The sequence below is a fragment of the Etheostoma spectabile genome, chromosome 19 (assembly GCF_008692095.1).
Source record: "Etheostoma spectabile isolate EspeVRDwgs_2016 chromosome 19, UIUC_Espe_1.0, whole genome shotgun sequence".
NCBI classification, from domain to species: domain Eukaryota; kingdom Metazoa; phylum Chordata; class Actinopteri; order Perciformes; family Percidae; genus Etheostoma; species Etheostoma spectabile.
This window is the reverse complement of record NC_045751.1, coordinates 13,627,885-13,643,024: the sequence shown is the minus strand read 5'-3', so window position 1 is coordinate 13,643,024 and position 15,140 is coordinate 13,627,885. Positions and strand designations below refer to the sequence as shown.

At 38.2% G+C, this 15,140-nt stretch overlaps 1 protein-coding gene across 1 annotated transcript; it reads right to left on the bottom strand.

Moving 5' to 3' along the window:
- Positions 1 to 724: 724 nt before the first annotated feature.
- Positions 725 to 12,404, bottom strand: LOC116669474 (ubiquitin carboxyl-terminal hydrolase 12). Its single transcript, XM_032499352.1, has 9 exons — positions 12,297 to 12,404; positions 11,976 to 12,046; positions 11,765 to 11,887; positions 11,473 to 11,568; positions 10,942 to 11,073; positions 10,727 to 10,855; positions 10,593 to 10,630; positions 10,105 to 10,145; positions 725 to 1,341 (listed from the first exon to the last, which is right to left on the bottom strand). The coding sequence occupies exons 4-9, from the start codon at positions 11,512 to 11,514 to the stop codon at positions 725 to 727; spliced, it is 999 nt and encodes a 332-aa protein (XP_032355243.1). The 5' UTR covers positions 11,515 to 11,568; positions 11,765 to 11,887; positions 11,976 to 12,046; positions 12,297 to 12,404.
- Positions 12,405 to 15,140: the final 2,736 nt, after the last annotated feature.

Below are 15,140 nucleotides of genomic sequence, written 5' to 3'. Positions count from 1 at the left end.
TATCATCTGGGATAGTCGCTACATTATATCATACACTTAATCTCCCGGGTAGCGTCTGTATAAACTGAAGCTGAGACCACGGACGCTGCGTGCTCATCTTTACTTTACAGAGAGTGGACCACTGACGCGCTCGCAAGTCTGTCTGCAGCATAGCACCGGCCACCGGCAGCAGCCACCGGGGCAGCGACCACCGGCACGGCCACGCCAGGCAGCCTCGACATAGTTCCGTCCCACGTGAAAGTCCCACTCCGCATCAGGGTGCCAGTGCAACCTTTCTAACATCTAAACATCTGTAGTAGTGTTTAAATCAAACTCGCGAAAACAAACAGTGACAAGTAGGCTATGCTGTTAATAAAAATAAGCAGAACACATGCATAGACAACGCAAAACTGTTAACACGTTTATTTCGGATCAAGAGGCCAGCTGATTTGACACATAGACTCCAGGATTAATCTTAGCCTGGCTGTTAGCCTGCTCTGGACCAGGCTAGCCGCAAAGATAAATCTCCATGGCACTTGGCTGGGTTAATTCAATCTGGTTTCCGTGCAACCGCGTCCAAGCTAAATTCATCCGGATAACTTGAATATCCGGCTTAATCCTTATCCTGTTTCGTGCAACAGGCCCCTGATGCTCCGTATCCTGTTGATGATTTTGTTGAATCTATCTCTCTCCTTTCTGTCTGTTCCCTTCCATCTTTTCACCCCTGTCTGCATTCCACCAATCATCATACTTTCTTCATCTCTCTGCATGTCAACTCTACTTTGTAAGGATCATCTTGTTTCTCATGCATATTGCTGACTTCCTGTTTGTACTTCTGATGGTTACATGATGTGTTGGGTATGTCGTCACCCTCCAGATGCTCATGTGGTCTCCTATGTCTAACATCATCTCGTCTTTCACCGTCATGTTCGTGATTGGCAACCCTCTCTTCAAGTTGACTTTTACTCTTTACTGCGCTGTCTTTAGCTTCTGCATTTCCTGTAATGTCCTCATCATCCATCACTGTCTTCCCCTCATCTCTTGGTCTTTCTGCATGAGCACCTTGAAGACGATGACTCAAGTCATTCCTTTCTTCATTACAAACTTCCTGATTATCTACATAGAGGTCAGATAATACCCCCAATTCTCTAGACCTCTCTAGAACACTGACTAAGTCTTTTTTCCCTGTTTCTTCATTTATGTTGATGAAAACAGCTACTGCTGTGTTATTAACCGCCTCTTCTGCCTTCTCATATTCCTCTCTCTCTGCAGCATCTTGACCATGATCATAGGTATCACTGGTAGGTACTCCAGGAGTACGCTCCTCTCTGATGTCCTGGGAACAAGTATCAGGAGGATGCACTGGAAAATAGGAATAAAATAAATTCAGGCAAAGTACCAAACAATTTGAACACTGCACATCAGTATGAATAATGAACATGTTTGCCATCTTACCTTTCTTTTTCCTGTAAAAAAGAAGATAAGCGCTGCTGGATCTGGTGAATGTGCAAAAGAAAGCAGGCTTAGTCATTTTCAAATACAAAGTTTTATCTTGTGTTTTATACAGGGGCTTTCTGTTGTGCATGCTGTGTAATGATTATTTTAAGGTGTTATTTTCAGCAGAAAATCTAAATACAAAGAAGGGTGCTTTGATGCATGCACATCTGTATGCATGTATGAGTCTTTGTGGATACATCCATAGATATTGGGACTGTGAGATACACATATAGTATATGTATTTTAATTATTTCTCACCTATCAGTGAAGGTGGTGGGGTAAGAGATTGGGTTGGGGAATAAGTAAGAGAAACAATCTGCAGTTGTGACAATAGCCTGATGTAATATAGTATTTTAAACATGCACATACATGTGTTATAGTCAAGCAAACTGAAAACTACTTAAAAATAATCTCAAAACATGTATGGTGGGGATGAAAAGAAGGACTTAAACTTACTTCTCAAAGTCTTGCAGCTGGAACGGCTGGTTATCAAGCTGTTGGGGAAAAGAAAAAACAACATAAATGACTTGATGAATCAGTTGTTTGCACTGCAATATGTACAACACTGAAGTTAAAGTGATCAGTCTTACCAATGTGACTGTAGCATCGTTGAAGTTATACCATCTACCATCCTCCTGGGACTGGATTGTTGCAGTGTAATGTCCACTTCTGAGATCTCCAAAATGCTCCACGACTGCATAAAGTTCATATGCCTGATTCTGATCACCAGAGGAAAACATTACAAACATGAAAATAAAATGTGTCATGAAAGACAAATAAAAGCTACGGTACCTCTGGTATCTGTAGAGTGTGGGGAACATCCACAGTGCGGTTGATTTTGACGTATGTCATGCAATGGTAGTCAAACTCAAACCTCTTCAGCAGCAGCATCAAAACCTCCGGATGACGCTTTATTACACATTTCTAAATGAAACACACAGGAGGTCCCTCACATGTATTATCATGGGGACAATGCCCTTATAACCAGTTATGAGGTCTACGTGATATGCGGGTTACGCAGTATACCCACTAAGAAAGCTCCCAAGGTTTCATGTCTCCATATTAAAAATGCCCAATGACACGCAACAACATACGTGCCATTACAATTGGTATATTTTGAATGTCTTCTGTTTTTAATCTACCCATAGGATAAATAAAAGTTAAAAAAAAAAAAGTATTTCACCATAAATTGGTGCATAACAAGTGTGTCAAAAACACCCTGGGATGTACACCCAGACTCCATAGTGTGGGGTCACTTGGCTCACAACCCTCTCACCTCCAAAAAAAGGTAGATTCTGGCCAATACAGATCATATACAGTACAGTACCCCCATACAATACATTAGGCACCTCACCACTGCTCATAACTTGAACTCCTATACGTCACTACACAATTACAGGAGACACACAAATAACACATATGTTTTCTTATTACTCACAATTGGCATCAGATTTAGTGACGCACCACACTCGTCACAGTACATCTGGTTTTCCCGCTAAAAAATCGGCAATGCTCGTGAAATATCCTCAATGCCACGCCGACTGATAAAAGCCTCATGTTATTTAACAGTAAGGTGTTAGAAATGTCTTCTTAAGGAGTTTTTGATATATCAACAAGGTATTCCTTGATTATGGCGTTGTCACGACCCTCACAACTGATACTGTGTAAATTATTAGTTTAACTGGACTATCTCTGGCAACAGAAAAACGGTTCTTACTACCCTATAGTGTTCACGTAATTCCACCAAGCAGAGAGAAGATCCAAACTGCCCCTCATCTGTCAGTCTCAGTACAAATGAAGACACAATTTCTTGTGTGTCAAAAGGCCGTGTGAAAGATCTGAAAGGCACAGGAATACAGAGACTGGTACCCAAGTAGTAGTATTAACAAACCCAATCCTTGAAATATGATATGTCGTCTTCTTACCTCTGATGCAACAGGATGGTCAGACCTAAAATTTCTCATAGTACTCAGCAGCATTCACGCTGTTCATACATGGGGGGGGAGAAATCAGTATCAATCCACAATAAATAGATACATACGAGATGTATCAATATCTATTCTCTATGAGTGAGGCCTAAATGACTGTATTGTTAATACTCTTTAGTTACATTGTATATAGTATTTCAGATACACGCCATGCTAATTAATGTAAACATGTCACCTTTCAAACAGTTAGTTGTTTTTGTGTTTTTGGTTAACCACTAGGGTGACCATATTTTTAGTTCCAAAAAGGAGGACACTCGGCCGGCCTTGAGACACAAATTCAGAAAGGCTTCTCAGAGGTTAATGAACATGCTTTATTATGTCCTCAATGGTACAAAAATACCTTATGGAATAAAATAAAATCTGTAACAACTTAAAACAAAATAATAGCTCTGTTTTCAATTAAATAAATAAATAGGAAATTATGAATATGAACTATTCAGTGTCAGTATTCAAAATCCAGCTTCAACTAAATATCTCTTAAAACCTTTACAATGTAACACGATGATGTAATGTCATACAATGTAATAAGATAATAATGTCATACAATGAAATAAGATAATGTAATGTCATTCAATGTAATAAAAGATAACATTGTTTTTCGGTGTCCATGTGAGCTTTGAGATCTCCAGCACTTTTATTAGAGTGTAGTGCTAGCATAATATATAATAAAATATAATATATGTAATGCAGCCTCTCGGGGATCACGTCACGCAAAAAAGGTACCGTAGTATTGTTTGCAAAGCGCCAGTAAATTTAAGTACACGCTTAATTAATGGTCCGATGAAAAACAGTGAAAACCTGACATTTTCATGAATTTATAAACATGAACACACACACACCCTCCCCCGGATGTCCAAGCAAAAGAGGACGTTTGGTCACCCTAGTTATCACATACTGCACCTACCATTGTTGATGCCCATCTTCTGTGTGATTTTATAGGTGTATGCCGTTTGTTCTTTTAAGTCTTTAAACAAGGATGTAAGATGAGGATCGATACACTCAGTGCCAGGATTTTCACAGGTGTGCCTACACAAGTTAAGACATAGTGAATATGAGAAGTACAAAAGTGCAGTGTAAGCTCAATATATTATTTTTAATGCATTAAAAAAGTTGCATGAAGTTGGGATTTGTAACAAACCTTTCCACAGCCTCTGTGAAGTCTTCGGTCATGAAAAGCACCTGCAGCACACTGTTTAGGTAAATCTGTTGCTCCTTGGTTTGATAAGCCATGGTACCTACTGGCTGCTGGCAGGAGATTGGATAATGCATGCAATTACCATATCATTACTGTGGGTTTAAACAAGCCTAACAGCGCGTATATCTTACTGGAGATGGCATCATTTTGTCAAAACTGAACACCATTTTGCCAGTAATTCATCTTTTGACGATTTATGAGTCCACTTCGCAACTTCAGCTGCAAATGAGTTGTACAATCATCAATCGCACTTGTTTTGGAAACGAATAAAGGCAGAACCATATGAGCCTACCTTCAGTTGTAAGAATCATCACTTTCAAGACATTCCTGCAGAAGTTGTTCTCGCTGATTATTGTCAACGCACACGGACAGTGTCTCTAGCTCTGTAAATACACCTCTCTACTTTCCTCTTCTCTTGTCACAAAAAGCAGGGTTGCTGATCTGGTTGTAAATAAATTGCAAGCTCCAAAAAACTTCTTCTCTTTCTTCTCTTGCTTCTTGACAGGACATAAATGAGATGCAACTAGAGGGGGAAAACAAACCTATCTGTCAGATGTAATTATTCCTGTAAATGGGAAACACGACAGAAAGTGAAATCAAATCTCAGAGTTAAAAAACAGTGTGTAAGTGTTGATTGATTTTTGGCAGGCATCAACCTGCAGATATTTCTGACTAACAGGTATCTGAGTAAGAAGGATTATATCTCAGAGATATATTCCTGGTACTAAGTTCTTTCAAAGTTTGCATGATACTAACTCAGGTCAGGTAAAACATGATTAACAAGTTATAAGTGAGAGCAGTGTCACAGATTGGCATGGGCAAAACAAGACTGTGCTCCCTAAAACAACAATGTTGTTGAGACAACATTTACCTATTCATAAAATGAGACAATCTTGACGTACAGTATTATCCAATGCAACCAATTGCATAATTATCAACTTCTTTTGTAAAGTTCCTATTAATGTTTGTCTGTGCTGTAAAACATTTGTTGCACTGTCCATAAAAGAGATCCCTTTGCTTTGTCCTTGATGAATCAATTTCATATTAAAAAAAACTCTCACATTATGGTATACGTAACAGTCACTACACTGGTCACCAGTTATCTTTCAGACCGGTCTAAACTGTCAGCTATAATGGGACAGCTTCCCCCCCCCCTTTCCCTTCAGTGTGGCTTACCACGGGTTCCATTTGGGTCCTTGTTTTTATTATATGTTAATGACCTTCCAATGTCTCAGATAAACTTTCTAAATTTTATTTGCAGATGATACAAGTGGTTTTACCTCATAAAAGCCCTGAAATTTTAATAAAAGTAGTTAATGAAGACTTGAAAGTTATCTACTTGGTTCAAGTCTAACAAACTGTCTCTCATATAAAAAAAAAAAGTTATATGTTTTTCGGTATTAAGTCAGATACAATTAAATCTTCAATGAAAATTCAATTGATATCTCCATTAAAAAGTGTTAAAACTGCTCGTTTCCTTGGCATTATTTAGATGACTCTGTAATCATGGAAACCTCACATTAGTGCCACAAGTACAAAATTAGCTAAAGTGGGTGGTGTACTAGGAAAAAATCGGCATTGATTAACAGACAAGTTGCGATTATGTTGTATTACTCAATGTGTATCCTATATACAATTATTGCAATGTTGCTTGGGTAGCACCCACCCAACTAAACTGGAATCTATCTTTCGTCTTCAGAAGCGAGCTTTAAGAATATTTTGTTGTAAATCGTGACACCCCTCTGAATCATTGTTTTGTCATCAAGTATTCTTAGTATATAAGTGAATCAACTCCAAATTGCTTTATTTGTTATAGCTCTATAAAAAGTTATTTCCCCAACACCTTGTAATATTTCACTTTTAATATGAATTCATCAGTATCCCCTCGTAGTAGTTGCTTATTAGGCTCCCTACTGCTCGCACGACTCAACCCAGTTTAGTATATTGTATAGAGGGTTAAAGATATGGAACAGTCTCCCACCTCCCTCACTGAGCTTTCTAAGAACTTTTTAAACCGAGAGTCAAATTATTGCTCCTAGTTCTCTGAAATTTCCATTTGGGTTTATGTTTAAATCTATTTAATTGTTTTATACAAATTAAATGTGTGTTTGGTTGTTTTGATTTTGTTTTTTGTTGTTTTTGTTTTTATTGTTGTTTGCTTGTTTGTTTTAGTTTTTAGTTTTACATAATACACACAATTGTTTTAAATTGTTAAATGTTATTGTTTTTATGGAGATTGCCACTTATTAAGCCCTGGAGGTTTTTCGGCAATCATCGTCACCTCTTTTTTTGTGTAATATATAATACTGTCTTAATGTTTTGTAGTGAATAACATAATCAAAATCAACAAAATCAAGTTTTTTTCCTTTTTTCGGAAATTTTTATCTTTGTGATTTCTGAAACATGAGAACTTCTCTGACTCTTTATGTATTAATAACCATGGAACAATGGTAGCAGTCTCACCTGCAATCATACCCTGTGACCTTACAGAAAACAGAGGGTGTCCAGCATGTTTTCATTTACCTTTTTTTATTTTACATACACATTATGCATTTTGCATGGAATAAACAAATGACCCAAACTGTTTGGTCAAGTGAAGACGATAAAATTTAAAGCATCCATGACATTAGTATGTGGGCACTGCAGCAATAGTTTGTTAGTGTAATTTACAATAGGCCTAATTACTAAAATAATATAGGCTACTTAATAGTAGAACACAACAAGACATAAAGTCAAACAAAGATTTACATTTTATTTTCTCCCATAATATCTTGTTTAAATTCATTTAGATATTATACATTCAGTGCAATCTATTTACATATTTCTGAACAATTTAACAATACATTTCTTCAACTGTATAAACTGTAAATTTATACAACGTGAAAAGAGCAACAATAAAAAAAGAAATCTCTGATCATTCAGTCTGTGAAGTGATTTCAAATTAACGCAACATAAATATGATCCTATGATCACCACAATCATCAAACAATCAAACAGGCAGTCTTCTAAAATAACACTTTGTGTTATCCTGGACAAAGTTTGTATTTTATCTTAATCTGACTCTGAACTCTGGTCTCCATTTTTCCGTTTTTTACCAAAAAAACAAAAACGTCCAGTAGTTTCTGGGCGTTTCTTTTTTTCCTTTCTGCTTAGCTTGAGAGGAGAAATGCGAAGAAGAGATTTTCTTTTCTTCTCACCTCTTTTCTTTGTTGCATGTTTTATTCCAGCTTGAACTTCTGCATCAGACAGTCCTTTGTTTCTGCGTCTGTGGCTTTAGTCCAGTTCTAAATTGTAAACACCCTCTGACAAAGTGACATTTGCGTCTGTTTTTGTATCAGATTTTCTTTTTACATTTAGGTCATTATATTCTACACAACTCTTGTTGAATGTTTTTGATTTCTCTGAACCACATCTAGCTTTAAATGCTCCTTCATCATAACCAGTTCTAGCTTTTGGTTGAGCATCCCCCTGTCTGCTGCTTGCTACCAGTTCTGGTTGTCTTAGAGAAGAGTCCTCTCCATTATCTCTTTTCTTTTCCTGCTGTTTCGCTGCACCAACATCATTTGGTGTTGTATGTTTAACACACTCTGATCTGTTCCGTCTACCATCATTGTTTTGATCCACTACATCCTGACAACAGTGTTGTAATCTCTCTGATGTTCCTTTCCTTTCTGCATGTTTACGATCAATAAGTATGTGATCACCATAGCTGAGGTCATATTTTGTCATGAGCCTTGCGCTTCCTGATACCATCCTGGTTTCATCAGCTCCAGTTTGTGCTTTCTCCTGCCACCATTAAATTATTAGCTGTTTATATCCCTGTTTGTCCAAACAAACAGATTTGAGGTTTTATATAGTCTGTCCAACTTCCTGTGTACCCTCCTGATCTGCAAACATGTTCTGTTTTTACATCATCCATCGCTATTTACGCTCATCCATCGAGAGCCTGCTGACGTACTGCATCACGTATGGTACGGCAGCTGCACCGTGGCAGAAGGAGAGGTGCAGAGGGTTGTAAGGCAGCACAGAAGATCACCAGCTGCCCTCTCCCTCCCTGATGGACATCTACACCTCCCGCTGCCTCAGCAGAGCAGAGACATCATCAAGGACAGGTCCACCCCGGCTCTGATCTGTTTGACCTGTTGCCCTCAGGAAGGGCTACAGGTGCATCAGAGCACGGACCACAGACTCAAGAACAGTTTCTTCCCAAAGGCCATAACATCCCTGAACCATCCCTGAACTCACATATGCACTGACTCCACTACCCCCCCCCCCCCCCCGCCCCCGGACTGTCTTCTTCCTTCGTCCGAGTGCAATATTTGTTATACTGTTATTGGTGTTAACACTTACTAGATGTTTACACAACGTGTATTCAAGCTGATTTATTATGTATACAGTTTATTTGCTCTACCGGACTCCAGGACTGGACGCCAGCACCCCCCCTCTTTTTTTTTCTCTTTTTTCTCTGCACTAACCACTTTATATCTTTGACTTTAATTTTTGATATTTTATACTGTTATATTCTTATATTTTTTTTGTCAACGCTGTAAAGGGATTGCTTTGATCTCGTTGCACAAGTACCGTGTACTTGTGTATAATGACAATAAAGGCCTTCTATATTCTATTCTATTCTATCATCTAACCTCATTGACCTGATGTCGTATCCTTGTCGATGATTTTTTTGAATCTATCTCTCTCCTTTCTGTCTGTTCAACTTCCATCTTTTCACCCCTGTCTCTATTTACAACAATCATCATACTTTCTTCATCTCTCTGCATGTCAACACAAACTTGGTGAGGATATTTACGTCTCTCATTCATATTGCTGACTTCCTGTTTGTACTTCTGATGGTTACATGACATGTTCGGTATGTCGTCACCCTCAAGACAAGTGGACTCCTATGTCTAACGTAATCTCGTCTTCCACTGTCATGTTCCTGATTGGCAACCCTCTCTTCAAGGTGACTTTTACTCTTTACTGCGCTGTCTTTAGCTTCTGCATTTCCTGTAATGTCCTCATCATCCATCACTGTCTTCCCCTCATCTCTTGGTCTTTCTGCATGAGCACCTTGAAGACGATAACTCAAGTCATGCCTTTCTTCATTACAAACTTCCTGATTCTCTACATAGAGGTCAGATGATACCCCCGATTCTCTAGACCTCTCTAGAACACTGACTAAGTTATTTTTTTCAGTTTCTTCATTTTGGTTGATGACAACTGTTGTGTTATTATCCGCCTCTGCTGTCTTCTCATATTCCTCTCTCTCTGCAGCATCTTGACCATGATCATAGGTATCACTGGTAGCTACTCCAGGAGTACGCTCCTCTCTGATGTCCTGGGAACAAGGATGCACTGGGAAATAGGAATAAAATAAATTCAGGCAAAGTACCAAACAATTTGAACACTGCACATCAGTATGAATAATGAACATGTTTGCCATCTTACCTTTCTTTTTCCTGTAAAAAAGAAGATAAGCGCTGCTGGATCTGGTGAATGTGCAAAAGAAAGCAGGCTTAGTCATTTTCAAATACAGACAAAGTTTTATCTTGTGTTTTATACAGGGGCTTTCTGTTGTGCATGCTGTATAATGATTATTTTCAGGTGTTCTTTTTAGCAGACAATGTAAATACAAAGAAGGGTACTTTGATGCATGCACATCTGTATGCATGTATGAGTCTATGTGGATACATCCATAAATATTGGGACTGTGAGATACACATATAGTATATGTATTTTAATGATTTCTCACCAATCAGTGAAGGTGGTGGGGGTAAGAGATTGGGTTGGGGAATAGGTAAGAGAAACAATCTGCAGTTGTGATAACAGCACAATGTCATATAGTATTTTAAACATGCCTATTTGTTATATTAACTCAATTTAAAAGTAATCTCAAAACATGTATGGTGGGGATGAAAATAAAAACTTAAACTTACTTCTCAAAGTCATGCAGCTGGAATGGCTGGTTATCAAGCTGTTGGTGAAAAGAAAAACCAACACAAACAACTTGATGAATCAGTTGTTTGCACTGCAATATGTACAACACTGAAGTTAAAGTGATCAGTCTTACCAATGTGACTGTAGCATCGTTGAAGTTATACCATCTACCATCCTCCCGGGACTTGATTGTTGCAGTGTAATGTCCACTTCTGAGATCTCCAAAATGGTCCACGACTGCATAAAGTTCATATGCCTGATTCTGATCACCAAAGGAAAACATAACAGACATAATGATCAGGAATGAAAATAAAATGTGTCATGAAAGACATATAAACGCTACGGTACCTCTGGTATCTGTAGAGTGTGGGGAACATCCACAGTGCGGTTGATTTTGACGTATGTCATGCAACGGTAGTCAAACTCAAACCTCTTCAGCAGCAGCATCAAAACCTCCGGATGACGCTTTATTACACATTTCTGAATGAAACACACAGAGGTCCCTCACATGTATTATCATGGTGGAACAATGCCCTTATAACCAGTGATGAGGTCTACGTGATATACGGGTACACGTAGTATACCCACTAATAAAGCTCCAGGATTTCCATGTCTCCAATTAAAAATGCCCAATGACATGCAAAAACATACTTTCCATTATAATTTTGATATATTTGAAATGTCTTCTGTTTTTAATCTACACATAGGATAAATAAAAGTTTAAAAAATAAGTATTTTCACCATAAATTGGTGCATAAAAGTGTGTCAAAACATCCCTGGGGGATGACACCCAGACCCCTGCTCATAACTTGAACTCCTTATACTGTCACTACACAATTACAGAGCACACAATCAGCAACATGTTTTCTTATTACTCACAATAGTTGCATCAGATTTGGCACCACACTCGTCACAGTACATCTGGTTTTCCCCGCTAAAATCTGATGCTCTGAAATACTCCTCAATGCCACTGACCTGATAAAAAGCACTCATGTTATTTTCGTCTACAGTAAAGTGTTCATAAATGTCTTCTCAAGGAATTTTTGATATATCACAAGTATTCTTAATAATGGTGTTTCACTCAAATGATGAGATATCTGACAAAGATATTACTGTGTAAACATATTTAGTTTACTAGATATCTCTTGGCAACAGAAAAACGGTTTCTTACTACACTATAGTGTTCACTGTAATCCACCAATGCAAGAGAAAGATGCCAAAATGCCCCATCTGTGTCATTCTCAGTACAACATGAAGAACATATGGTCTTATGTGTCAAAAGGCCGTGAAAGATCTGAAAGCACAGAAATACAGAGACTGGTAACCAAGTATTTGTTATTTAACAAAACCAATCTCTTGGATATTGATAATGTCTTCTTTACCTCTGATGCGTCAGGACTGGTCAGACCTAAAATCTTCTCATAGTACTCAGCAGCATCACGCTGTTCATACACTGGGGGAGAGAAATCAATGTACATTTATCCAACAAAATAAGCGGTACCCTTATCTTATTGAGTTTGGGTCAACTCAACATAAAGATAACGTCTCTATGAGTGAGGCCTAAATAACTGTATGTTAATACTTTTAGTTCACAGGATGCATGTATGATTGTCAGATGCTACACCATGCTTAAGTTAATGTGAACAGGTCACATTTTATTAATTGTTTGTTTATATTTTTGTGTTATCACATACTGCACCTACCATTGTTGATGCCCAGCTTCTGTGTGATTTTATCGGTGTGTGCCGTTTGTTCTTTTAAGTCTTTAAACAAGGATGTAAGATGAGGATCGATACACTCAGTGCCAGGATTTTCACGGATTTTCTCACACAAGCTAAGACATAGTGAACAAGAGAAATACAAAAGTGCAGTGTAAGCTCAACACATTTTTTTATGCATTATATGTTATGAAGTTGGGATTTGTATCAAACCTTTCCACAGCCTCTGTGAAGTCTTCGGTCATGAAAAGCACCTGCAGCACACTGTTTAGGTAACATGTTGCTCCTTGGTTTGATAAGCCATGGTACCTACTGGCTGCTGGCAGGAGATTGGTAATAATGCATGTAGATTACTTATTATTACTGTGGGCTGTAAACAAGCCTAACAACGCCTATATCTTACCTGGAGATGGCATGATTTGGTACCATAACTGAACACCATTTTGCCAGTAATTCATCTTTTGACGATTGTATGAGTCCAGTTCTACACTTTCAGCTGCAAATGAGTTGACAATCAGTTGTTGACAATCAATCAATCGCACTTGTTTTGGAAACGAATAAATGCAGAAACCATATGAGCCTACCTTCAGTTGTAAGAATCTCACTTTCAAGACATTCCTGCAGAAGTTGTTCTCGCTGATTATTGTCGACGCACACGGACAGTGTCTCTAGCTCCTGTAAATACAACCCTCTCTACTTTCTCTTTCACTTGTCACAAAAATGCAGCATTGCTGCATTCAGGGTGTGTCGGACATATAATCATTAAGAGGTGGCTAAGATGACTGACAAGGACATTAAATTGCACAAATGGCTCTGTACCATGGATTGCTGTACTGATTGTAAAATAAATCGCAAACTTACAAAAAGCTTCTTCTCCTTCCTCTCTCTCTGCTTAAAAGGACCTAAATGCAGCATGCAAATGTATTTTTATAGGGTGAGGAAAGTCCTTTTTGTGGATGATTTGTTATGTAAACATTTACCATATTCAGTTTCATATCCATAGCTTAAGAGCTATTTGCATATTACTAAAACCCTATAAGCACATGTGGCGTCTGAGCTATGCTGGATGATGTGTTGACAGGAGTCCGCTTGATTATTAAAAGGTTTGTTGAGATAAGTCACACACTACTACATCTTGGGTGTATTTGTGTAATTAGTTTATCCATAACGAAAGATTTGGAGCATTGGCTAATGTAATATTCAACTTAATGTGTTTAAAATAAAACTGATTAGACATTTAAAGAAACGATTTTACACAAGGGATCATTTCTGTATTTGGTTGTAGACTGACAGAGCCCTTACAGGGACCTTGTTCATCACATGAGCCCCTCTGTCTGTATTTGATGCCCTGTTGGTGTGGCTTCAGTCCAGTGTAGGATTTAGTTATCTTCACACTAAATAATGAAGCAAATACAAGTTATTAAGCAGAACTTTATTTGTAGTATTAACAGCAACAGCTTAAACATGGGAACATCAAATGATTATTGCACAAAACAGCCTTTTACAGCAAAGCTTTAAAATGTGTAAACAGCAGCAGCAGGAGATGGTCGTCTCTGTCAAGCGGTCCACCCTCCAGGAACCCTCACCACCATTTGGATCACAGACAGGTGCTGGATTCCAAATCCACTCAGCAGCTCGGAGTCTCCATCCAGCATCTTGTCTGTGAAGATCAGCCGGAGAGCCTCCTCTCCTACACACACACACACACACACATATTACATTAGGCATTTGACATTCAAATTATGCTTGATCAATAGCCTAACTTACGCTATGCAGCATCAGTAATGAATAATGATACGTTTTACTTTTGATAGGCTATTTAAGCCTACATTTGACTGTAAATCCTTATTGAATCTTTAATTTAGCCTAATTAAAATGTTAAATTCAGGATTTGCAGGCTAAACCTACTTGTGATAGATCTGTTATTACTATCTTTCCTAACAATCTGGGGCCTTCCCCCACTGCAAACTATCAAATCTGCTTTCAAGGATAAAGTTCATATAATCCGGAAAATATTCAGCTGACAAATACACAACACGAAAAGAAAAATTCAAAGTTTCTAATAGTCAGCTCCTTCGTCGGCTAAAAATAGCTGCAAGTTGAGTAATGGCTCTGTTTTACCTGCGCTCTCGGGAAGCTTCTCCGCTATCTTCTTCTTCAGCTGCAGCACCGTCATGCTCTTGAACTGCTCATCTGTGTTGCACAGGTCGATCATCATCTTCTCCCCCCTCAGTCCGTGCACAACGACCTGGTAGATCTTCCCCATGTTTGTGCTGTCTGGGTGCGAGTTGATACTGCTGCTGCTTTCGGCTGTGAGGCTGACAGGTTTACTAGGGCGGCGCCAATTATTTGACGTAAGAAAGAGGGGGAACTGAAGATGCTTTCACTTTCGTCTTAAAGTTATTGTTAAGTTTATTTGTTGTTATTATATTTACTCTGTGCTAGGTGCTTTTTGGAACACTCGGGCAGTGGTGTTGGTATGGTTGTTTCCATGTCTTTTCAACCCATTCCCTTTATAGCTGTGTATTAGTAGTCCACATTAGTAGGTCAGTATAGGCAATGAGAGATATTTCATATATATATATATTATATATATATATATATATATATATTATATATATATATATATATATATATACATTTCCTTTTTTTTTTTTTTTTACTTCTTTTTTTTTTCCTGACCGCATCCATTACTGCCATGAATTAAAAAACTTCACCCCTTGCATCATAATGTATGCACGTGGCCCAGCCTAAAACACACACCAAATGAATCGCTTACTCTCCTGGAAATCACCTGATATTCCAGCAGTGGCATCTGACCTTAAAGTA

What these genes read in the sequence shown, in the direction of transcription:
- LOC116669474 (XM_032499352.1), bottom strand. Translation starts at nt 11,514, where the DNA reads ATGTACTGTGACGAGTGTGGTGCCAAATCTGATGCAACTATT. An exon ending in ACACTCTACAGATACCAGAG is followed by an intron (nt 10,856 to 10,941) that starts GTACCGTAGCGT and finishes TTTGGTGATCAG; the next exon opens with AATCAGGCATATGAACTTTA. An exon ending in CAGCTGCATGACTTTGAGAA is followed by an intron (nt 10,146 to 10,592) that starts GTAAGTTTAAGT and finishes CACATTCACCAG; the next exon opens with ATCCAGCAGCGCTTATCTTC.